Source organism: Nasonia vitripennis, chromosome 3 (genome assembly GCF_009193385.2).
Source record: "Nasonia vitripennis strain AsymCx chromosome 3, Nvit_psr_1.1, whole genome shotgun sequence".
NCBI lineage: Eukaryota > Metazoa > Arthropoda > Insecta > Hymenoptera > Pteromalidae > Nasonia > Nasonia vitripennis.
In genome coordinates, this window is record NC_045759.1 from 20,327,869 (window position 1) to 20,350,875 (window position 23,007).

At 41.6% G+C, this 23,007-nt stretch overlaps 6 protein-coding genes across 13 annotated transcripts in view; 3 read left to right on the forward strand and 3 right to left on the reverse strand.

The window, feature by feature from the left end:
- The window catches only part of nAChRa3 (nicotinic acetylcholine receptor alpha 3 subunit), a 110,064-nt gene that overhangs the window by 86,384 nt on the left and 673 nt on the right, over positions 1-23,007 (reverse strand). The window lies entirely within an intron of this gene.
- Positions 700-6,178, reverse strand: LOC103315929 (venom acid phosphatase Acph-1). Of its 6 annotated transcripts, none has more exons than XM_031927235.2 (14): positions 5,852-6,178; positions 5,466-5,515; positions 5,024-5,133; positions 4,751-4,950; positions 4,536-4,663; positions 4,285-4,416; positions 4,087-4,190; positions 3,868-4,009; positions 2,319-2,368; positions 2,072-2,182; positions 1,733-1,998; positions 1,487-1,649; positions 1,078-1,407; positions 700-1,016 (listed from the first exon to the last, which is right to left on the reverse strand). In XM_031927235.2, exons 6-14 carry the CDS (start codon positions 4,307-4,309, stop codon positions 819-821), a joined length of 1,389 nt encoding a protein of 462 aa, XP_031783095.1. In that variant the 5' UTR covers positions 4,310-4,416; positions 4,536-4,663; positions 4,751-4,950; positions 5,024-5,133; positions 5,466-5,515; positions 5,852-6,178; the 3' UTR covers positions 700-818. The 6 variants fall into 6 exon arrangements, with proteins under 6 accessions (XP_031783095.1, XP_032453714.1, XP_032453713.1 ...); XM_032597823.1 differs by adding an exon at positions 5,594-5,733 and having other exon boundaries at positions 4,087-4,416; positions 4,510-4,663; XM_032597822.1 differs by having other exon boundaries at positions 4,087-4,416; positions 4,510-4,663.
- LOC107980459 (venom acid phosphatase Acph-1) lies at positions 6,230-8,635 on the reverse strand. Its single transcript, XM_032597826.1, has 7 exons — positions 8,569-8,635; positions 8,383-8,432; positions 8,082-8,192; positions 7,744-8,009; positions 7,499-7,661; positions 7,090-7,419; positions 6,230-7,010 (listed from the first exon to the last, which is right to left on the reverse strand). Exons 2-7 carry the CDS (start codon positions 8,422-8,424, stop codon positions 6,783-6,785), a joined length of 1,140 nt encoding a protein of 379 aa, XP_032453717.1. The 5' UTR covers positions 8,425-8,432; positions 8,569-8,635; the 3' UTR covers positions 6,230-6,782.
- LOC100678961 (dynein regulatory complex protein 9-like) lies at positions 8,456-15,792 on the forward strand. The gene is made up of 5 exons (XM_031927248.2): positions 8,456-9,804; positions 10,426-10,557; positions 12,156-12,333; positions 12,831-13,035; positions 15,687-15,792. The coding sequence occupies exons 1-4, from the start codon at positions 9,697-9,699 to the stop codon at positions 12,896-12,898; spliced, it is 486 nt and encodes a 161-aa protein (XP_031783108.1). The 5' UTR covers positions 8,456-9,696; the 3' UTR covers positions 12,899-13,035; positions 15,687-15,792.
- LOC100678991 lies at positions 15,789-17,463 on the forward strand. 2 transcript variants are annotated; one of them, XM_031927249.2, is made up of 2 exons: positions 15,789-16,256; positions 16,663-17,463. In XM_031927249.2, the coding sequence occupies exons 1-2, from the start codon at positions 16,179-16,181 to the stop codon at positions 17,005-17,007; spliced, it is 423 nt and encodes a 140-aa protein (XP_031783109.1). In that variant the 5' UTR covers positions 15,789-16,178; the 3' UTR covers positions 17,008-17,463. The 2 variants fall into 2 exon arrangements, with proteins under 2 accessions (XP_031783109.1, XP_008205323.1); XM_008207101.4 differs by having other exon boundaries at positions 16,652-17,337.
- Positions 17,822-22,878, forward strand: LOC100121072 (GA-binding protein subunit beta-2). Of its 2 annotated transcripts, none has more exons than XM_016983592.3 (7): positions 17,822-18,093; positions 18,824-19,097; positions 19,174-19,371; positions 19,607-19,931; positions 20,008-20,277; positions 20,365-20,663; positions 20,755-22,878. In XM_016983592.3, exons 2-7 carry the CDS (start codon positions 18,876-18,878, stop codon positions 20,998-21,000), a joined length of 1,560 nt encoding a protein of 519 aa, XP_016839081.1. In that variant the 5' UTR covers positions 17,822-18,093; positions 18,824-18,875; the 3' UTR covers positions 21,001-22,878. The 2 variants fall into 2 exon arrangements, with proteins under 2 accessions (XP_016839081.1, XP_031783093.1); XM_031927233.2 differs by lacking the exon at positions 17,822-18,093 and adding an exon at positions 18,223-18,504.

The following is a 23,007-nucleotide window of genomic DNA, read 5'->3' on the forward strand; positions in this document are numbered from 1 at the left end:
GTATATGGAGTCAGCGGGTATCACCCCAGCCTTGGCGATGCCGTCGCGCCTGCGAGGGCTGGCCCAGGCCCTGGCGCTATCAGCGCTCGAGGAATGCACCGATGCATTGGCCGTATACCAGTGCAGCCTGAAGAAGCAGCTTGTACCGAGCTACCGACCCACGCGCTTCGCTACGGACTACTGGCGCGTGCAACCGGATGCGAGGCTAGTATATGTGCCCGTATCTATACCACGGGACCATCAGAGACCAGGAGTATATTCGAGTTCCCCGAATTCGCCAACCGGCCGCTTGATCGTCGGTGAATTTTCTTGCAGCTCTAAAGGCCAGGAGTCGAGGGAGAATCGAGCTGCATTCGAGATGGGCAACGAGGAGGTGGTCTTCGAGAAGCTGCGACAAGACACGTAAGTGTTTCTATAGTTTTCTGAGATGGCTTGAAAAATGAACTCGCGCCGCAATGCGCAGGCAGTGGCTGCTGAATCTCGTGCATTCGGCGAAGGAGACACTGAGGAGCGAGGGCCACTTGGACATCCTGGTGGAGGAGGTTGGTAAAAAGGTGGAGGCGCGGAACGCCGAGGAAGAATTGTTGGCGAGAGCTCGGGCAGTGCAGGAGAGACTCGTGCAGATGCGTCAGGAGCAGGCGACAAGCCAGAGAGGAAGAAAACGGGAAGAGGAGCGGCTGAGAGCTGAACTGCTGAGACTTAGGGTGAGAAATATAATAAAGCGTAATTATAACATTACTACGACGGATACAATTTCCCATATGATTGCGGCGTTCGATGTAAATTATGTATTTCGGTATGTCGATAAATATTGGCTCCTAAGATTTGAGAGCGACATCGCTCGAGTGCAGAGGACTCAGACCATTTGGAATGTCGTCGTACATAGAGTTTATTTCTGCGTCGGACGGTAGGACGTCTTTGACGATCTCTGTGTACTCTTCTATAGGGCAGTATTCCTTGCCGTTTCCTAGCTTTAACGTCAGGAATGTATCGTTATTTCCGGTCCACGCAAGCATCTGCAAAAGACGTTCACAGCTTGTAGAAAGCAAAATTAACGCGAATTTCATCATTCCTTACCCTGACGTACAACCGATTTTGAGAATCTCTTAATTTTTCTAATATCACAGCACTGCTGAAGTCGGGATATCGAAACTCTTGGATCCCGTGTGCGATTACGTAAGCAACGATGTTTAATTCATGACCGCCGTACAAGTAAATTTTCCTCGGATTCGTCGTTTCGGCCTTTACGTTCATGTTGTCCAAGAATCTTCTTACCAAAGGACCAATCTGCCATTTGCATAGTTCCGGAGTCGAGCACGTGAGATTGAAATACAAAACTATATCCTTTTTGAATTCCTCGAACAAATCGTCCGTGTACCAATCGGGAAGTTTGCCCTTCGATGCTTTCTGCGTGTGATAGTGAGCAAATAAATGGATCTTGTTACTTCTATTGCCATTAAATAACAGACGATAAAAAATTACTCACGTGAGAATATAGGATATTGTACACTATTATGTTACCGAATAATCCGTATCTCTGAAGTGCGTCGACTCCTTTGCTCAGCATGAAATCATTGAGTCTCATGCACGTTTTCTCTGCTTCTTTGTACCGTGGCGTTTTTTTTAGGGCCGACAAGAGGCTGTTGTATCTACATTTACATTTTTTCGAACAAAAATACAATATTAAGCATTGTCAACGTCGGAGTACGGCTTTGCTTGATTCGAAACTGACTTGTGCATCTCGTTAGCCTTGAGCAGTACGTCAGCTTTTTGTGGAACATAATACGTTGGGATGGGCTGCCACCTGAGATTTTCGTTCCAGATTTGCCCGGCTGTAGGCGGATACAGCCCTGCTAATACGAGCTGCAACGACATTTTCGTTCTATCGTTATAACTGCTATACGCGTAGACGTCATCTGGCTTATATAGTGGACCCAAAAAATTGTCATAACGATCGCGAAGCTTGAGACCAAGATTATAGGCTTGCGCTCTGCCAACCTGTGAGAATACGTACATTTAGAAGCGAATAATAATTTGCTAATATATACGGAGGATTTCGATTAATACTTACATTTGTCAGCTGCTCATATCCAAAGGTCTCGTGTAGTGAGGGGTCGATGTTCTGTGGCTTTGCCATCTCCACTTCTGACTTGGCATTGGTTCTTGCTCCATGTCTAAAAAGCTACAACAATGTGTACGTGATTGGCATGAATGCTATCTCGTATAGTAGATTAATTATAAGCTACTTTAAGCAGAAACTAGAATGTGCTATTTTATCGCAAGTGTAGCACGAACAAAATTTATTGGTATGCACTTACCACTTGAACGAGCTCTAATTTTAAGTCGCTTGCCAAGGCCATGTTACACGCTAAGAAAAGAAACGGCAAATAAAACATTTTTCAATAAATTTTATAACTGATGCACTTCTCGACGCTTTAAATCGCACACTAAATTTCCATTAAATTATTCAATAGATGCTTGCGCCGATACGACAGTCGTACTGATGTAGCAAGACCTCGAATCAAACTTCTAGAATGTGCTAGTGTTGCTTCTAGTATAGAATAACGTTTCAATAGCAATTATCAGTTAATAACATCTATAAATTCCGTCTTATCAAACGAGATTTAATTGAGATTTTAATTAATCATTTAATAAGTTCTCACGAGGATGAAATTCCTTTATCCCCTAGTATCGTACGATATTTTATGAAACAATGTGCATAAACCGAGGTTTAGCGAATGCACTTTTGCACGAGCGAGACTTAAATCAAGGTTACAGATATTGGAACTCCTCTCCATATTATAAAATAATAGTAATAGGTCAAAAAAAGGGTTATCCTCCCACGTTTGCGTCCTATTATTATTATTTAAATCAAAGTTAATGCCACGGCGTGTCATAAAATTTATTGATTCACCCAGCATTGAGCTCCTAGCAAAATCTTTTCCTCAAACAACTGATAAACATGACGACTCAGCAATCTATTATTCAAATAACCGTTTCTATATTCATCTCATGATTTTCCTCAAGAGCTGTAAGTATGCGCTGTAAGATCAATGTCACTATTCCGCGTATTGAACAATCTTATCTTAACGAACTTAAAAATTTAAAATCTAGTGCCGTAGCCAAACAGCACTAAAGACAATCGGTAAAACAGTTTTGAAATACTTTATCTTCTCATTCAACACCATAGCTGTTGAAATCAGCAGAATCACCGAGCATCTAGACGCGGAACAATAGATCACAAATGTGCATCGGATAACCGTCTCAAAATGACGTCATCTTTGATAAAAGTTAGAAACAGAAATAACCACACTGGGAGTTGTTCATGTTAGGGAACTCTCTCTCTCTCTCTCTCTCTCTCTCTCTCTCTCTCTCTCTCTCTCCGCTAAGCATAGTTAGATATAAGTAATTCATTGAAGATATATAAACGTGATTCAATGAGTGTTGTCTTTCGTAAAGTTTATTGCGATATACATCGATAGGCTCAAATGTGATAAAACAACTAATAATGAGCTTTCTTTTTATAGTAAATGATTTAAAACACGTTTTTCACAATTGTTTACAATTTAAATTACCACTACTGGATTGTACGTTGAAATGTATGTGAATTGTGAACTCTCGATGTTTGTAATATTCAATTTTACATTACTAGCCAACTGAGACAAATCGAATCTTCTTCTTCTTATATTTCCTAGCAATAAGTAAAACTCGTGCTGCCATCACCCGGTGTTCAGACAAATCGAGTGGCTGCGTATAAATTAATCATAACATACATTCATCATACAATGCAGCGCGCTCAGATGGATCTCTTTTAGTTTTGTAAATAAATATCACTACAGGACGAAGTCTTCAAGTGACTAGGAATACCTTCGTAGAAAGAATTCATTTCTTCCTTGGACGGTATGACATCTTCGACGATCTTCAAATACTCTTCTATAGGACAATACTCTTTATAGTTTCCTAGTTTTAATGGCAGAAAATTATCGTCATCTCCTGTCCACGCAAGCATCTGTAATGGTAAGGTTCCAAACTATTCATGACTGCATAATCTATATCATAAAATTGCGCAAATTCTTCAGCACTTACCGTCACGTAAAACCGATTTTGAGAATCTTTTAACTTTTCTAATATCACAGCACTACTGAAATTAGGGTACCGAAACTCCTTAATACCGTGCACCCTTGCGTAAGCTGCAACGTTTAATTCGTGACCGTTGTATAGATAAATTTTCTTCGAATTCGTGTTTCCCCCTTTTACTTTCATGTTGTCCAAGAATGTTCTTACCAATGGACCAATCTGCCATTTGCATAGTTCCCGAGTCGTCGACAACAGATCAAAATATAACTCAACCTTCTCTTTAAGGTTTTCGTATAAACTATCCGTGTACCAATCTGGAAGTTTATCCTTCGATGCTTTCTGCGTGTGAATATGAGTAATTGAATAAAATGAATTCTACTAACTTACGCATTCTATTAACGTATCTGATAAGAAATTAATGACGTAAGATACTAAGACACTGAATGTTGCCAGGATACCAATAACTTCGTATTTCTGCAGCGAGTCGATTCCTTAGCTTTGGAAAAAATCGTCTAATCCCTGTATTGCTTTTAGTGCTTCTTTGTACTGGGGCGTTTCTTCGAAAGATTTCACGGCGCCTTCGAATCTGTATTCATAATTTTTTAACTTCAATGAAATGCGAACCATATAGTTAATAATGGAACACGCCCTTATTTTTTAATTTGAAACTAACTTGTGGAGAACGACAGCCATGAGCAGCACATGACGTGCGGGTGGATACAGTCCTGCTAATACCAGCTGTAGCGACGCTTTCGTCCTATCGTAATCACTGCTGTATGTGTAGATGTCGTCCGGCTTATATAGTGGACCCAAAAAATTGTCATAACGATCGCGAAGCTTGCGACCAAGATTATATGCTTGCGTTTTACCAATCTGTGTGAAAAAAATTAATTTAAAAGCAGATAATTTATTATTATAGATCAAGGATTTTAATTGGTATGTTTACATTTGTCAGCTGCTCATAGCCGAAGGTCTCGTGAAGCGACGGGTCAATGTCCTGTGGCATCACCATCAGCGCTTCTGCTTTGCAAACTGTCCTGCTCCATGTCTAAAAAGCTGAAAGAATAAATTCCTAAATATAACAACTCGTATTGTTGGGGCCTTTTGATTAGCTCTTATCGAGCACGATAATAACTCTACAAAAATTATACCTTCAATATTCTAAATTATTGGATAGTATTATTAAAATTGATAAATATTGCAACTAAAATGAGCTTTCACTCCGATTATCGTTACGTTATCACGAGGAAAATAAATAATAGCTACATGCTTCGTAAAAAACTCAGCTAGAAATACTTTTTTTTCCAAGGTCAACAAAGCCTATCGAATGTAATACTATCTTTTTTTGTAATACTTATAACGTCAAATAAGTTCTTCGGTACACTTACCACTTGAACGAGCTCTAATTTTACATCACCTTCCAGTGTCATGTTACACGCTAGAAGAAGTAACAATAAATAAAACATTTATCAATCAGTTTTAGTACTGATGCACTGCTAGGGGCTTTTAATCGTACTTCATTATTAAATAGATATCCGGCACCGATACTTGAGTCGTACCGGCAAGACTTCGAACTAACGTTCGTATAGATGCACATCGATTTTGCATCTGCTACGAGATTTATCTTCACAATATAGCATATATAGTTTATGCAATCTATAAATAAATTCAGTCTTCCACATCAAACGAGATCAAAGTAATGCACAGAACCAATGACGAAAATCATTTATATTCGCTGTACAAAATCTGTTTTTCAAAATATCGATTTTCTTACCTGCCAAATAAATCGAACCGCAAGCTATAATTCATTCTTTTGGCAGTAACTAGCAAAGTTTTTCCTCCAACGATAACAATATAAGTAGTTGAAAACGGCCCGGTGTATCGCAGTCTATTGCCTCAGAGTCTCGCTGTTTTTATCTTTGTTATACAAAATTGAGTTCCGACACTTCAGCGACGGCTGGTCGACACCGAGCAACTATTTGTAGAGTCGTAGGCCTGTCACAAACGTAAACTCACACGCGGCGTTATCTCTTATGTACAATGCCAACTTCCACAGTGTTGAAAGAACGGTTATTGCCAAGTAACGTTCAGGTGACGCATTTCAGAGATGCTATATAATAATTATTCATAATTATCTTATTGTGAAACAAAATTTGACATAGAGTCTTGTATTTTATTAAATTAATTGCAATATACATCGATATATTTACGTACATCAAATTTTTAAAGGCTCAACGATCAAGTCGCGTAGCCTAGACATATACAACTGTGGTTCCTTTTACTTTTTCTGTCTTTCTTACATCTCGAGGGCTTTTGGGCCTCGCTTTATGACTTAGGTAGTTGTGCTTTTGATCGCGCTGCGATGAAAATTGGAGAGAGAGCTTGTTATAAATACGTATAGATATGAATGAGACAAAGGATTAAATTGATTGATTTTCATCTCTCACAAAAACACTTCATCACTGTTATGTTTGTGGCCACAATATTATCTTATCGTCACTGAATGCGATTAAACGTGATGTAGTCATTAATAATGAGCTTTCTTTTGATGATGTATTACTTGAAACACGTTTCTCACAATTGTTTGCTATTCAAATTTTTAGTACTGAATTAATTAAAATGTACATCGATTAACAATATTTCTAATATGAATTTTATGCTTCATAGCTAACTAAGAAAAATTAAATGGCTGTGTAAATCAATCATCACATTGTAACGCTCGTAGACGAACTTTTCTTAGGTTTAAATGAACTGTCGCTCAAGTGCAGAGTCTTCAGATCATTTGGAATACCTTCGTATATCGAATCTATTTCTTCGTCTGAGGGAATGACATCTTTGACGATTTTCATATACTCTTCTATAGGACAATACTCTTTATGGTTTCCTAGTTTTAATGGCAGAAAATTATCGTCATTTCCTGTCCACGCAAGCATCTGTAATGGTAAGGTTCCAAACTATTCATGACTGCATAATCTATATCATATAAAATTGCGCAAATTCTTCGGCTCTTACCCTCACGTACAACCGATTTTGAGAATCTCTTAACTTTTCTAATATCACAGCACTACTGAAGTTGGGGTACCGAAACTCCTTAATACCGTGCGCCCTTGTGAAAGCAGCGATGTTTAATTCGTGACCGCTGTAGAGATAAATTTTTCTTGGATTCGTGCACTCCCCTTTCACGTCCACATTGTCGAAGAATCTTCTTACCAAAGGACCGATCTGCCATTTGCATAATTCCGGAGTCGACGACAACAGGTCAAAATACAAAGAGACCGTTTCTCTTAAATTCTCATACAAATCGTCCGTGTACCAATCTGGAAGTTTACCCTTCGATGCTTTCTGCGTGCAAATGTGAGTAAATAAATCAATCTCGCTGCTTCTATTATCATTAAAATATAGACGATGAAAAATCACTCACGTGAGACGATAATATATTAAACACTCCTATAACACCAATAAATCCGAATCTCTCCACTGAGTCGACTCCTTTACTTTGAAAAAAATCGTTCAACGTCTTCAACGTTTTTTCAACTTCTTTATACTCGGGTGATTTTATAAATGGAAGTATGATACTTCTGTATCTATATTGATTGGAATCAAGAAAAAAAACACTATCAGCATTAGTGAACAATTGATGGACACTCGCATTATTGCAAAACTCACTTGTGCATATCAAAAGCCTTGAACAGGACGTCAGCTTGTTGTGGAACATGATGCGTCGGGATGGGCTGCCACCTCAGATTTTCGTTCCAGGTCTGCTCGGGTGTAGGTGGATACAGTCCTGCCAATACCAGCTGCAGCGACATTTTCGTCCTGTCGTAATCGCTGCTGATCGCGTAGATGTCATCGGACTTGTACAGCGGACTCAAAAAGTTGTTGTAACGATCGCGAAGCTTGCGACCAAGATTATAGGCTTGCGCTTTACCAACCTGTGTGAATACGTTCATTTAGAAGCGAAAATAATTTTCTAATACATGCAGAAGATTTTGATTAATATTTACATTTGTCAGCTGCTCATAGCCAAAGGTCTCGTGAAGCGACGGGTCAACGTACTGCGCCATCGCCATCCGCGTTTCCGATCCGGAATTTGTTCTGGCTCCATGTCTGAAAAGCTATCAAATCAATTCAGAGATAAGTACGACGGTCTTTATGCGAGTGTGTGCATTTTTAATAGCTACATATATTTCATAGAATGGTTGACCAGACATTTCCCAAGGTCAACAAAGCCTCGTGTACAATCTAATCTAATATATATATAGCTTTTCCGTGCCGTGTAAAATAAATTCCTCAATACATACTTACCACTTGAACGAGCTCTAATTTTAGATCGCCTTCCAGTGCCATGTTACACGCTAGAAGCAGAAATAGTAAATAAAACATTTATCTATCAGTTTTAGCACCGATGCGCCACTCGGCGCTTTCAATCGTGTACGCTAAATTTTCATTGCATTATTCAATAGATAACCTGCAACGATACGAGCTTTGTACCGATAGCGAGAGCTCGAACCTGCAGACTTTGAAGATGTGCATCGGTGTCGCGTATCTGCTGTGCGAGATGTATCTTCGAAATATAGCACTTATCAGTTAATGACATCTATAAATGCAGTCCAACCGTCACCGCGTAATGCAGAGTACTGACATGAATCACCGAATGAAAAGCTATTTTTCAAACATCGATTTCCTTACCTGGTAAATGAATCGAATCCAATCGCTGGCTATATAATTTATTCTCTCGATTGCACTGAACACTTAGCGAATTTTTTTCTACAACTACTGATGTATATCTCGACTCGATAATTTTCTCGCGTTTTTCCTCTTCCACGTATAAGCGCAGTCAATACTGCCGTAACCTATAGTCTCGTTGTTTTTATCTTTATATATACACTTGACGTCCGGATACTTTAGCGGCGGCTGGTCGACTGAATCATCTGGTAAACAGTGACTGCTCGCAATTTGCCGCCGCCGCCGCGGCGGTGTGTCCCGGAGTCTGACGCATCGTGGCTGACGTTATATAATCAAAGCTTTAGACGCGGAGCAGCAATTTGTAATATCAGGCTTAACAAGCGCGCTTTACTCTAACGCGCGGCATTACCTCTCACGATAGAACGCTGAATTCTGAAGCGTTAAAGGACTGAGTTTTTTTTTTTTTGTCAAGTAATGAGCAGGTGACGCATTCGATCATGAGTCTCGTATTTTGTCAATAGCTATATATACATTTGCATATCAGCACAGAGCTTCGAAAGTTCAAAGCTCGCAGAAGCGAGCGCACCGGACTTTTCAAACTCGCGTATAAATAATAGTCGCTTGCTTATTCTGCGGTCCGTCTTGATTTCCCTTTCTCTCTATCTTCTCTGCGGCTTTCCGCAGTCTCGCTTTGTGCTTTCGATAGCGCTCGCTTCGATCAAAGTTGAAGAGACTAGACGAGCTTTCTCGATAAACGCATATCAGATGAACGGGAGAATGAGAATCGAGACGAGGATCGATCGAGCTTGCGATTAATTCTCCTCGCGCTTGCAGAACGAGAAGGAAAAACTCGAGGTGAAATCCCGCTCGGAGTCCGAGTACGCCCAAGCCTGGCTGGACTCACGTCGGGATCAGCAAGAACTTCTAGCCCAGATGACGCGCGAACAACTGACGAGTGAACTTCAACGTTGCCGACTTCGCGAAGACAACGAGCGACTGGTCAGCAGCAAGATCGAGGCCTTCCTGAGACAGAGCATCGAGGTATAGTAACGATCGTATACAGTAACGAGTATATCATAATGATGTAAAGCCTCGTTACAGAAGCGGAACACGAGTCGTCGATGTCAAAACGCTTTTAATTGCAGCTCTCTGCGGGGAGACTGCGGATCGAGAGAGAGAGAGAAAAGGCGCGGCAGCTCGCTGCGAAACAATCGAACGCTCCGTGCCGCGGGAAACTAGAGAGGAAAAAGGGCAGACGTGCCGCCGGAGGATAGGGCTGTACAGTGTCGTAAAAGCGCAGCCCCGCCTCCCCTGTTCGAGTGATCTATATAGCCTCGCTTCATTCGATCTCTCGGCGTTATATACACGGGGAGAAAAACGCCGAGGCGCAATCTTTCGAAACGGACGCGATTGAACTCGCTGTACTGGTTCTCCGGGGGCCAATTCCGAACTGACAAGTGTAATGGCTCCTTGTAACTCGACAATTATATCCGCTTTTCCAGAGGCTATATAGACAATACTCGACGAATTCAAATTCAATCAGTCACGGCAGGTCTCCGAGCGTAAACACGGCCGTCTCCTTAATTTCCGGCGCGGCTATAGATCTTTTCGTTGAAAAAAAAAAAAAAATTATACAGCCTTCGCTTGTCTCTGACTTTTCAGGAAAACGAACGCAGCGCGCTCGACTGGACGGAGCGACGACAGGAGGAGAGCCGAGCCTACGAGAAGGATATCCGTAAGCTCCGCGAGGAGATCGAGCAGAATCGCGCCGCCCTCGAGGAGCTGCAGCTCGAGGTGAGGCTCGCTTTCTTTTCCCTCTATTCAGCGTGAGGCATTATTATTTATGCTCGGAATTGTGTAAGTTAGATGGCTCGTCGCCGAGTGAAAGGTAAACCAGCTGCAGCTCTTGCGTATTGACTTTGCGTTTTTCGCGCGCAGCGAATTGAAAAAGTTTCCTGCGAAGGTCTTTAATTCAAGTTGCCCTCGTTCTTTCCCGACTTTGTACAAGCATTTCGTTTCTACTCGCATTCGTTCGTTAACATATCTCGCTCGATTAAAGATCTACCGTATATAATGCTCGCCGTGAACAGGAAAGCTCGAATCAGACCGGAAGCTTAAGAGCATCGACTCTCTGCTTTACGATTGCGAGTATGTATAACGAGCGGTAAAATCAATTACCGGCGAATTAATACCGACTTCCGGCGCGCTGATATTTCCCCGTGCTCAAAGCAACGAGCTTGCACACATAGAGCGAGTCGAAGGAAAAGATGAGGTCGGCGAATCGGAAATTGGACTTAGAAATCGATATATCGAGTCTCTCCCGCGGCGGAAGCCGCGCGTCCGGCGCTCATGAAAATTCATGCTGGGACCCGCGGAATTGAGCTTGGGAAACGCGACCCACACACACGCGCACACACACACCCACACATGTACACGTACAGGCGTTTATTATTCGTCCGTGTGATCGAGCCGCTTTGTCATCTGAAAGAGACTCGTCGTATCTGCATATCTGCCGTATAGAGCTCGAGTGCTCCTGATTGGTTTCTGTCTGGAGATAGTATTCTTCGCGCGATATGCGCCGTTTTTATCGGGGGATACAGATTGCTCGAGAAAAGGATTTTCTCGGGAGATGCGGTAGTGTGTGTACAGTGATTGATTCTCTTGGCTGCGCTATGGTGTATTTTTCCGTGTGTCCGGAAGAGGAGAAAAACACGCTTCGGGATGGATATGTATATCGCTCGTTTGTCCTACAAAATCAAAAGTGTGCAGCAGCAACATACTCTCTCTGAATCGGAGAAGAAAAAACGCGAATCATCGCGTAATGACTTCTAACTTCTCTTATGCCGTCGACAAAACACTCGTGCATTCCTAAATCGCGAAAAACCCATTTTTCAAAATACATCACAAGACCAATTCGCCTCGCGTATTGTATACACAGTTGGCGGGCTCTCCTATTATTTAAAAAGCCAGCAGCTTCTCGAGCGCGTGATTGATGAAAGCTCGATACCCTTCGTATAACCGGCATAAAGACGCGTATGCGGATATGTGCACACACACTCGCATAGAACGATATTCGTAAACACGGCAGCGAAGGACGTAAACGAAATTAATGGGTAAGTAAATATTGCGTATACGTGTGTAGGAATAGAGGAGAGCATACAGGGATGTTTATTAATGGATGTGCCCGCAGGCGCCGGACGCTGCTAATTTAATTATACCTCTAACTGGCGAACTCTAGTCGGTCCGGCTAATACGCGTTATGTCATATTGGATTCAAAAGGCAAGTTTCGTTTGGATCCGATGGCGGGATTTAATGGGGTCGCGCGTGATATAGCAAGCGCAGAATGGGCTAATGGAAAGTTGGCGACATTAATACGATTTTCGCGTTGCAGTACAAACAGCGTCAGGAATTCATAGACGGCTGTCTGGCGGAGAAGGAAGCCGCGCGTAGGCAGCGCGAACTGGAAGAGCACGTGCGAGGCTGCGCCGTGAAGATCCAGGCCTGGTGGCGGGGCGTCATGGTGCGCAGGAAGCTCGGTCCTTATCGGCCTGAGGAGAAAAAGCGCAAGCGTACGGCCAAACCTAAGAAGTGATATTTTCTCGGAGGATGGAATAATGCGTGTTTTTTTTTTTTTAATTTTTCTAGAGCTTCACGATATTACGATATAATATCGATATCGTATCGTATCGGATCGATTTTATAGACAATATCGATAAAAATTGAGACGATATCGATATTTTTCGTACAAGATTTTCTATATTATAGATCTCGAAGTCATGTACTCGAAACATATTGTGATAACTTTAGTAAAATGAACTAGTTAAAAAGAATTATACATTATCCTAGTATAAATTAAATTATCATTGATTTCTCAATTACAAATAGGATTTTAAATAACAATTGTATAAAACTTTTTCAATTAAAAATTGATTTCGCAAATTTCGACTCTCAACTTTGATTTCATCCACGAATTAATCAATACAAGGGCTTTTCTTTAAAGATATCGCTTTTCAGTGATGGCCTTTTGTTATAACGAGATTGCTCTCAGAAAAAAATCTCTCCACAGAAACTGAGGATACTTGTGTACACGGTGCATCGCGAGCAAACCTGGTTAATGTTGCTGCTAAGGATTGAAGCATCGGCTCGAATCCGACCCTAAAAATCACGAAATTCTGGCGCTCACATATCGGACGATTTGGGTACCTTGGCACGTTTTTTCTTTAATCTAACCTACGTAGGCTTAAAGAGGACGGAAAAACACGCAAAAATAGGTAGGTTAGAACTTTGGTCAGTTTTCTCCTAATAATTGTTTTATAACAATAATAGTAAAAAAGCACGACTGAGTGAAAAGTGCCGAGCCTCACGTCATGCTGTGATTTGTCCTGTCTCTCGCGTGCGGTTCACTGAGTCGCCGCAAAGCATTGTTCACGCGAAAATCTCATTTTCCGCGTACGACCTAAGGGCGCATGACTTTCTCCTAACTCTTTCGAAATTGCAACAGTTTTTTTTACGGCGAGGGTTTATCAAATAAACGGTCGAAAATAAATATATTTTTAGTATAAATAATTAAGCCACGCGACTCGATATTTCGAACGACGCAACGCCGTTGCCTACAGTTGTACACGTCTACTTCCAATATCCGAAATATCACTTCACCTAGCCACCTTATCCTTTCGTCCGCTCAAAAGCGCGAGGTAAATTACTCGCAGCTACAGCCATGAGTGCGCTGATATGTTGCGGCGCGGAATTTAGCTATATAAGTAGCCCGACAGAGACACGATGAAAGCGAAGGCATTGCGCAGACGGTATATGCACTATATATATATATATATATATATATATATATATATATATATATATACCCATAGATGCATGTATGGCTGTCGCTGAAACGAATATATACGCGTTTTCTCGCGAGATGAAAATTCGAGCGACGCAGGCTGAATAAACAACGAGAACTCAGCCAACATCTTCGAATTAATTCCGGTGCAGCCGAGGGATTCCACTTAAAGCCTGTACTCCATACACGCACATGATGACATATACATGCAGAGCGCGGGAGTAAGTTTTTAAGAATAACATAACACAACAACGCCGAGGCCGCGATGAAACTAGTATACAGCGCACGCGTGTAAGAACCGCGGGCTGTTTTCAATTTAAAATTTTAGACATCGAAATAAAAAGCGCAAAATTTGCAGCCTCGGAGAATTTTAACAAGAGGGGAGAGCGCAAGCTGTGCGCGCGCGCTGGCAACCGCAACGAAAAGTTGAAAGCCCCTAGAGCAATACATCTAACGGTGCGCGCGCGTATGAATGTTCATATTAAATAGGTATGTGTTGCAGGAAAGTTTTGATTTGTACTCGCGCTGTTGTGCATTATCAAGGCGGCGATTAAATTCGCGAACGAGTTTGTTTTTCCGAAAATTAACGTTCCAGCATTGTTTTCCCGACTCCCTAACTGCGCTGCAGGTAATAACGCGCTTAGGTCGCACCTAAAAACCTGGTGCAATCCCGCGTAGTACAAAGCGAACGTCAGCTGCATACCCTCGTCCAGCTCTCTCGGACACCTGTACTGCCGCCGCTGGGTTTATATCTCCGCATGCATATTCATACGTACGTACGTACGTACGTAGTCCCTCTTCCAGACCACATATCCCTTTCTTCGAGCTGCAGGTATGGGATGGTTACACGACAGTAGCAGATGTAGGCGTGTCTATAGGTATACATGCAGCTCCTTCAACTCGCATGCACACGTGTGTATACAGAAGGAATGGCTGATACGCGAATGCAGTGCGGATACACCGCATTCGTGCATAAGCGAACGTCGCGCCGCTGAATAACTAATCGACAAGCGTCTAATTTCGGGTATGCGCCGGAGTCGAGAGCTGAGAGGCTTAGCGGGTGCCGGGTAATGTAGGCGGAGATGTAATAAATATGCTTGGATGCAGCACCTTTGCCAGGTATGAGGAAACGACTGATACAACGAGTCGTAGAAATTCGAAGAAGAATGGATTTATTTAACGACAAACAATCGGGAATAAATTTCTTTGTATCGATTTAACGACGCGGTTTACTTTTAGCTCGGAAGTAATTTCGGAAAGGATATTTATTGTGCAGCACCATACACAGCTTTGTCGGTCAGTTCTGCGGCTTGCAATCAATGAAGGCCTGCATGATTAAACTCGGATTCCTTTTAATTATTTACCGAGAGGTTATTGTTTCTAAGCGGATTACGACTAATTGCCGATATCAGGGTGTTTCATTATGCGCTTCGATATTTCACCGCTATGTATGTACTTTCACCTCGAATCATTGCCATTTTCTTATGAGAAAAATCGCATTCGTCATAGAAGCATTTAAAACTTTTCAATCTCGTACAACTAAAATTGACGAACCGTTAGTAGAGGTGCTTCGAACCTTCCGCCGCTGAAAGGAAAAAGGAGTCACACCCCTTTTCTTTTCGCACCTTTCCGCTCCGTTATCTCGAGCGATTCTGGGTCAGACGCCGCGGAACGAGAACACAGGGAAGAGTCTGCGAGAGCGTGAATAAGGGTCACGAGATAAGGAGTAATTTGTACCTGCTACTGCTTGCTAAGACAGCCTATAACTAATTTTCACTTTTGATCACGGTGCTGCGTGCGATTCTCGCTGGAAACGCTTTACGAAATTAGTCTATATTGTAGCAAAAGACGCTACGCTGTTTGACGAGCTCAAGTCGCAATCTCCGAGGCGACGCGAAAAACTTGCGGCGGCTGTTTGCTTTGGCCCTATGGCACCTTAATTGCTCGCGATGATAACATATTTACACGGTGTATAATTTACATTTTCTAAGTTATGCACAAATTAAAATATTCGATTGCAGTTATTTTTGCATTTAATTAGTTTAAAATTGTCGAATAGAAATAAAAAAAAAAATATTTCAGAATGCTGGTGGATCAGGAGTGAAAGGCAGTAGATGGAGCCACTGTGCGCAGATAGATGGCAGGAGTGAGGAGCGGCGATGGCAGCGCCTCTTTGGGCCAGCTTGACGCTTGCCATGCCTGTGAAAGAGAGTTGTGCCAACACTTCAGTAATCAGTTCAGTACTCCGACTCGGAGTCTCCTAGCAGGAACGACCAAAATTAAAATTAACTCAATTTATTCGGTTGTCATTTGCCGTTTATCTGCGATTTTTATTATTTGCAGTTCCTTTACTAGTTGAAGTTTTTTGTACTTTGTTTTGTTTTCAGATTCTCGTGTTCTTTGACAATCCACACAGGTTGAACATGTCCAGATTCAATGGCCAGAACCGGATGTCCCGCAGGATGGAGGGAAGTAGCGGACATCAGCAAAGGAACCGCAGCATCCCATATCAGTGGCCTCGCAGTACAATGGAGAGATAGCCTCAGCATCACCAGAATACGCCAATGAGTTATTATGTTCCGAACCAGTGGGCCCTCAGGACGGAGAGACCGGCCGGTCAATTTCAAGAGCGAGGAAATCGAGCTCATCAAGGTATTTATATTTTCATCATACGTGCACGAAAAAGGCCACTTTCCATGCATGTAAAACGAATGGAAAATCGAGTTTTTCCTCACTCTGCAGTCTATCCGACGGATATGTGTGTCTATATGAGTATTTTCAACATTTTCAAAATTTTTAAAATTCTCGAAATTTTCAAAATGTTTAATATACTATTGTTTTACTTTGAAAAGTCCTCGAATTTCCCATTCCTTTCATATGCATGATAAGTGGCCTATTCGTGCACTTATCATAAAAAGTACGGTGTGCAACAAGGGGGGAGTGGCTTTTTCAGACTCGGGTGATGTTTGTTGCCTATACTATTTCATTTATGAATTTTTGAAAAAATTTAAAATATGTAATCTAATATTGTATTATCTGTTTTTCAGCGCACGGGCAGACGAGAACGCATCGGACAGACTTTGAAGGCAACGGCAACTCCTCAACTTCAAGTGCTCATGCTCAGCCAGCCGAGGATCCCATGGCATTGCTTCAACGTCTGGCATCCGCTGGGATACTTCAACTGCCGTCGACATCGGTAACACCAGCACCGAACGTTCCAACCAGCAGACACAAGCAGTGCATCAATTGCGACCGCCGTTTCGACGTTTCACGGCAGTCCAAAGAGTACCAAGAGCACCTGGACTGGCACTTCAAGGAAAATCGCCAACGCAAGACGGCGAAAAAAAACTTTGCTGGACGTGTCGGACTCGGAAGCCGAGAAGGACGAGGCTATCATGGGTGACAAGTATGAAGGACACAGGAGTTCGGCAGTGCAATCTTTGCTACGAGGAATTCGAAAAATTCTTCGAGCAGGAGAAGGAAGAGTGGCACATGAGACCTGCCGTTATTCATGATTTTAGTTCTCTAGATACATAGGAAATAATGGGAATCTGATTCGAGTAGGGGAAAGTGTGTAAGTTATTCTTTTTGTACATACATATGTATTAATATTTTTTTAGATGTATATAACTTTAATTTTAAATTTTTAATTATTTTTTAAATAACAACGATAAAAATATATTTCTACTTTTATAAAACAAACATATATCAATTTATTCAACGACACAACCCATTTCCTATTTCTAATATTGTGTATATATGTATAGTATATTTTCACGCATATAGACCAAGATGTCTATGGAGTCGAAGAAAATTTTTAAATATCGCGAAAAATCAATAAAATATTGTTTCAGCTTAACGATTCGGGCAGTAGTTAAATTTGACCAAACATTTTTTTTTTTATACACTTTCAACAAAATCATACAATATAATTATTGCAACTCAATAAATTTGAGTGATGCGAGTTCGATTTGTTCGCGCGCGATTACTCAGTGACCTAACCTAACCCCGAGCCTTCCCGTCCTGAATTTTTCGCTCTATCCGCAAGGTAGCGCATCGGTCGCCAAAAATTCCACCTTTTCACCTCCATTTTCTGCCTCGAAAAATTAAAAAAGCCTTGAATATGTGTTCCATTTGAAAACCAATTTCTAGTTTGATTCGGCCTTCGAGTGCGTCAAAACTCACCAAAAACACCGTCCATAACCTAGGCAATTATCTCAACCCGTCGAAATAGTGATATCTCCCGTCGAAGGCTATAATCGGGGCGATAAAGCAACGACACGCGAGGCACTTCGAATGGCGCCAAGAGCCCGCGGAGCAGCCATGTTGTCCCGTGCTTCTCGTCCGCGGGCTGCAGCTAGGCTACTGCGATCGACCGCCGCAGCCCCTAACCTGGCAGCAGCAGCTGCGCCACGAGTCCACTCGGAGCCGACGACCTACAGGCATCCCCAACAGAACAGCCGAACACCACCAGGACGATGCGCCCCGAGTAAGTAGCCGTAGCTATATAGGCCCAGCCCCCCACGTGGGGGGAAGCGAGAGAAAAGAGCAGCAGCAGCAGCAGCACCTCGTGCTAGGCACACTTCCGCCGCGCCGCCGCCGAAACAGGAACAGGAAGTCTCGGAGCTCGCGAGAGTATCGCAAGCGCCGCACATCGCCGCCACCGCCGTCGTCTATGAGACTGCGATGCTATATTGCCGCCGTGTGTTTGTCGTTTTCCGCGCGCGTGTATTATTCTGACCGAGCTGCGCGACTTTACTGTTGTTCCACGGGTAGTTTGTACGATCGACGAGGATGGGACGCGACGAGTGCTCTGCTGTTCCTGATTGCGAGCTGCTGATGAGCTGGCTGGACCGGCCAAGGCCGGAGCTACGCGATTATGGCGAGCGGCTTGATAGAGGTCTGTTATGTTGTGGTCGTCGCTATACACTCATGAGACGAAGATTCGAGTGACCTACTCGTGGGACGATGTTGTATTATTTCTCGAATTTCGTTTGCAAATATCTGTCGTTGTTGACACATTGTCGATCGGTTTTTATCAGAGACTTCTATACAGTGTTCAATTATCAATCTTTTTTCAATGACACTTGTTGATCAGCTGAAGGATATTTTTAAGCAGTTGGAGTCTTTTCTGCTTTCTTCAAACATTCTGTTTCATTACAGACAAGCTCTGCATTATGTTTCATGAAGTTCATGAGTTTACTTGTATTTGTGTCTAGTTCAACACGGGGAGAGTTTGGCGAGAAGGACTACGATTGAGAACAGACAAAGATGCAGGCTGAAACAGAAGGCTTATGTGCCATCGATGACTTCGACACTACATTGATACCAGTGGAAATATTACCCTGCGATGTGACCGGAGCCAGGAACAGAGGAGCAGATGCTCTGTCCATTGTTGAGCTTGGTAAACAGTTGCTGCACAGTGCCAAAAATGGGGACACGGACATGGTGCGAGACCTCATGTGTAGAGGTGCACCCTTTACGACAGACTGGGTATGTTATAGCTTTGCATCTCAGATTCAAGTTTATAACTGGACGCAATCTCAGAAATGTGCTTTTTTGTTATTAGCTGGGGACGAGCGCTTTACATCTAGCTGCTCAGAATAACCACACAGAGACGGCTGAAGTTTTACTGAGAGCAGGAATCTCAAGAGATGCAAGAACCAAAGTTGACAGAACACCATTGCACATGGCAGCTTATGAAGGTCATCATCAAATGGCTCAGCTGCTTCTCAACTATGGAGCAGAAGTTGACAGCAGAGATATGGTATGACACAAATAATTAACATTGATTATTCTGAATGAAATGAATTCGAGGACAAATCTTGGAATGCATTTTATTGAGTTTTTCTTGTGACATACTTTTGAGGTTATATGAATTTGATATATAGTGATTGTTTGAACTTATGACTTTTGAGAAGCTATATGGTATTGCAATAAAAAGTAGGATTTATTGATTGACTTTCATGAGACTCATAAAATGATAATTGTCTGCTATTTAGCTAAAAATGACACCTCTACACTGGGCTGTTGAACAAGAACATGCAGAGGTTATGCTGGTGTTATTAGAACATGGGGCGGATCCAAACAGCACTAGTAAATTCAGTAAAACGCCAGTAACCCTTGCATTGGAGCATGATCGGTTAGATTTAGTAGATATGCTTCAACAAGAACGCGAAATCGTCAATGTTCAGCAAAATCAATTGCAGTCAGCAGAAATTGAAGCTGCCACGCAGAATTTAATTCAATTAGAAGCTGAAAGACAGAAAGAGGAACAAGAACGATTAGAACTAGAAGACCAGCAAACGAAACGAAGACTAGCACAATGTAAGATTAATAAATTTTTGTGCTTTAATAAGTTACTTAAAACTAGTTTATTCATGTCTAAATTTTATTGTTCTAGTAACAGCAAATAAGAAACAGCGAATGTCCTTTCAACAAATTAGAGTTCAAGCAATCAACGAAGGTGATCAAGCAAAAGAAGACATTCAGAGGCTAGAAGAGAAGACTATTCACTTAGGAAGTAAAAAGCATCGAGATGTTACGAATTTGGCTGGTGTGGAACAGCCTCTGAGGTTATTGCAGGCGCATGGAATCACCATGATTCCAGTGGACAATGATTCGACAATTGTCGAAAATGCTATGGAAAGCGGTCAAACCGTTGTTCTTACAGGTAAAGAACTTCATTGCTTGTAATGACAAATATATTTGTACTATTAAAATTAGCTTGATTATAATAGTTTTATTAACAATTTTTTAGAAGCTGGTAAGCTCGCGTTAAACCTTACAAGGGTTCCAAATCATCTGAATGTGACGCCAATTAAGCGACTACAAATGAGTAATAAAAAAGGAGCCTCGAGAAAAGTTATTACCATACGGGCTGATCAAATTTTAGGTCAGAACCCGCCGACAATGGCATCGAGAGGAGGACCAAATATTCTGAAAAGAGCCAGTAATGATGCAAGGAACACTGGAAAAATTTTCCTCACGTCAATTGGAAATGCAACGACGGCTATTCCAACTCTAACAGCTGCTAAGGCTACAATGTCTCCAATGAAGGTAACGCAATCTTTACTTTACCTAAAAAGCATAAAAAATACGGTAAAGATACATTTTTTTAATTGATGATGATAATTTATGATTCCTGTAGAAAACGATTATGACACCGAAGACGGCACCAATGCTTTTACAATTGGATAACGAAATGGAGGAAATTTTCGACGACAATAGCAACAAAGAGCCCATTATGGATGTCGCCGAGCTTAATCGAAAGTTGGCGGAGGCTCGAAGAGAAGCCGACGAGTTTCGTCGACAGTTGCAGAAGAAGGAAGAGGAAGCAGAAATCTACAAGCAACAATTAAAAAACTTAACAGCTCAGAAAGCTATGATGAAGTGATTAAAACAGTGCCTCTTCTCGTGAAAGTTTCATAGTTTTGAACTCTAGTATGGAGATCGCTATTCCAATACAGTCAAATATAAATTTTGAACTGTCCTACACATTTTCTCTGTAATTTAAACAAGTGAGACAAACGGAACGTTTACAGTAGTAAAACGGTGTGTTTTTCTACTGTGTATCTGTCGACAAAAAATGAGCAAATTTGCATTTTTTACAAGTAATTGTCATTTATCACATGTATATACCTTAGTTTGTTATATATGTATACCAGGGATATAAGATTAGTTTATATTTAAAGCCAGCTTTTACAGATTGGAGAATCCGACTAATGATTAAGAAGAATAAATTTATTTTTTGTAATGACAATTTTTTTCACCGTCAATTTTATACGTCACATGCAAGGAACTGGCATTCCAAACTCTTCCTGACAAGTAACTTCCATATAGCTGCAGCATCACATGTCACTGCGAATTGCTACACGTGTACATACGTAAATCAATAGCATGCTAAATTTTATACTATTTAATTGTTCGGCACCTTGAAACCGAGAAACAATAGCTATTTGAAAGGCTTTAATATTGGTTCTCGAAAATGATGAAAAAAGTTGTCAAAATTGTACAAAGAGGAAAAGTTATTGCTAAGAAGATGAGTAAAACTTAACGCGGTATTTCTACAGCCATAGCTTTGTACATAAATTTAATATAAAGCATATATGAATATAATTTGCGCTATGTCAGCGTGTTCGTCTAAGAATCAGAGCAAAACTACACAAAGCGAGCTTGGTCCCTCAACTGGTTGAGAGTGAATTTCACGCAAAAAAATAAGATGATGTAAACGTGCGGAAGAACAAATTCTTGACGTCGCGAAGCGAGTACTATCTTTGTACCTCTGATTATGCAATAATAAAAATGGTTTTTATATTAGCATTTAAAGACTTAAATCGGTTAAAGAAAGTAAACCATCATAGAATCTAACTCTAGACCACAACGCTGCTTTTCTCTTCGGCTGAGCGTGTGTGTGCATACACGTACATTTTACTACGCGAAGGATGCGCGAGATTTACGGTCTGCGCGTGATTTTCCTTGTTCTTCTTTACGAGCGCGCAGGAGACGAGAGAGAGAGAGAAAGAGAAAGAGAGCTAAGGTAGGCAGGCAACAGACTCACGTATGGGCAACGTCGTAAGGCGGCGCACGCGCGCAAATCGATAGGATTGTCGGGAGGCTTTATCCTGTACGTCGCTGTTGCCGTGCTCCTCTGTGTCTCTTTCTCTAGCGCTTTTCTAGCGATGCGCGTCCTTTCTAACTAGGCAGAGGGAGTTTCCCTCGGTTTGTGTGCGAGGATGGAAAGATTTATCTGGCTGTAAAGAGGAAAGTGCGTTTTACGTTTGAAATCCTCGTCCAACGCCTTCTTTTATTCGTTTGAGTTATTTTGGGTATTGAAAAATCGAGGTTTGAACTTTTGAGCGATATTTTGTAGAAAAATTATTCACATGCCTCAGTGCCGTGATGCGTGATTGTTTTGTTTAAAAACTAGGATTAAAAATTGTTGAACGCAAAATTACTAATCGGCATCGCCTCTCATAATAGACTAACTTTCTTATTGCATTTCTCAACGTCACGAATAATATTGCTATGATAATGCAAAACAGCAGCCTGCGTGGCATGCCCTTTTACAATCTTTATATTAAACGAGACACGCTATAGTTTACCAGATTTTTGTACCTACAGCATTATCATAGATGTATCTGTATTTACGTCATGTTTTGTAAATACGAATCAGTACACCCTGTAAGAGTATATTATAACGTCGATTGTACAAAATCCACTCTACGCTATTTTTGCAAAGTTCGTAATAATAAAACATTTCAAATGCAAAGTCTCAACCAGTCTTTATGTACGACAGTAGTCCCAAAGTCCCAGAAGCCCGACGGAACCGAGTTACTTATACTGTGCGTGTTATACCAACGCGCGCTTATATAGCTATGTATAATGCATAAAACGCATAACA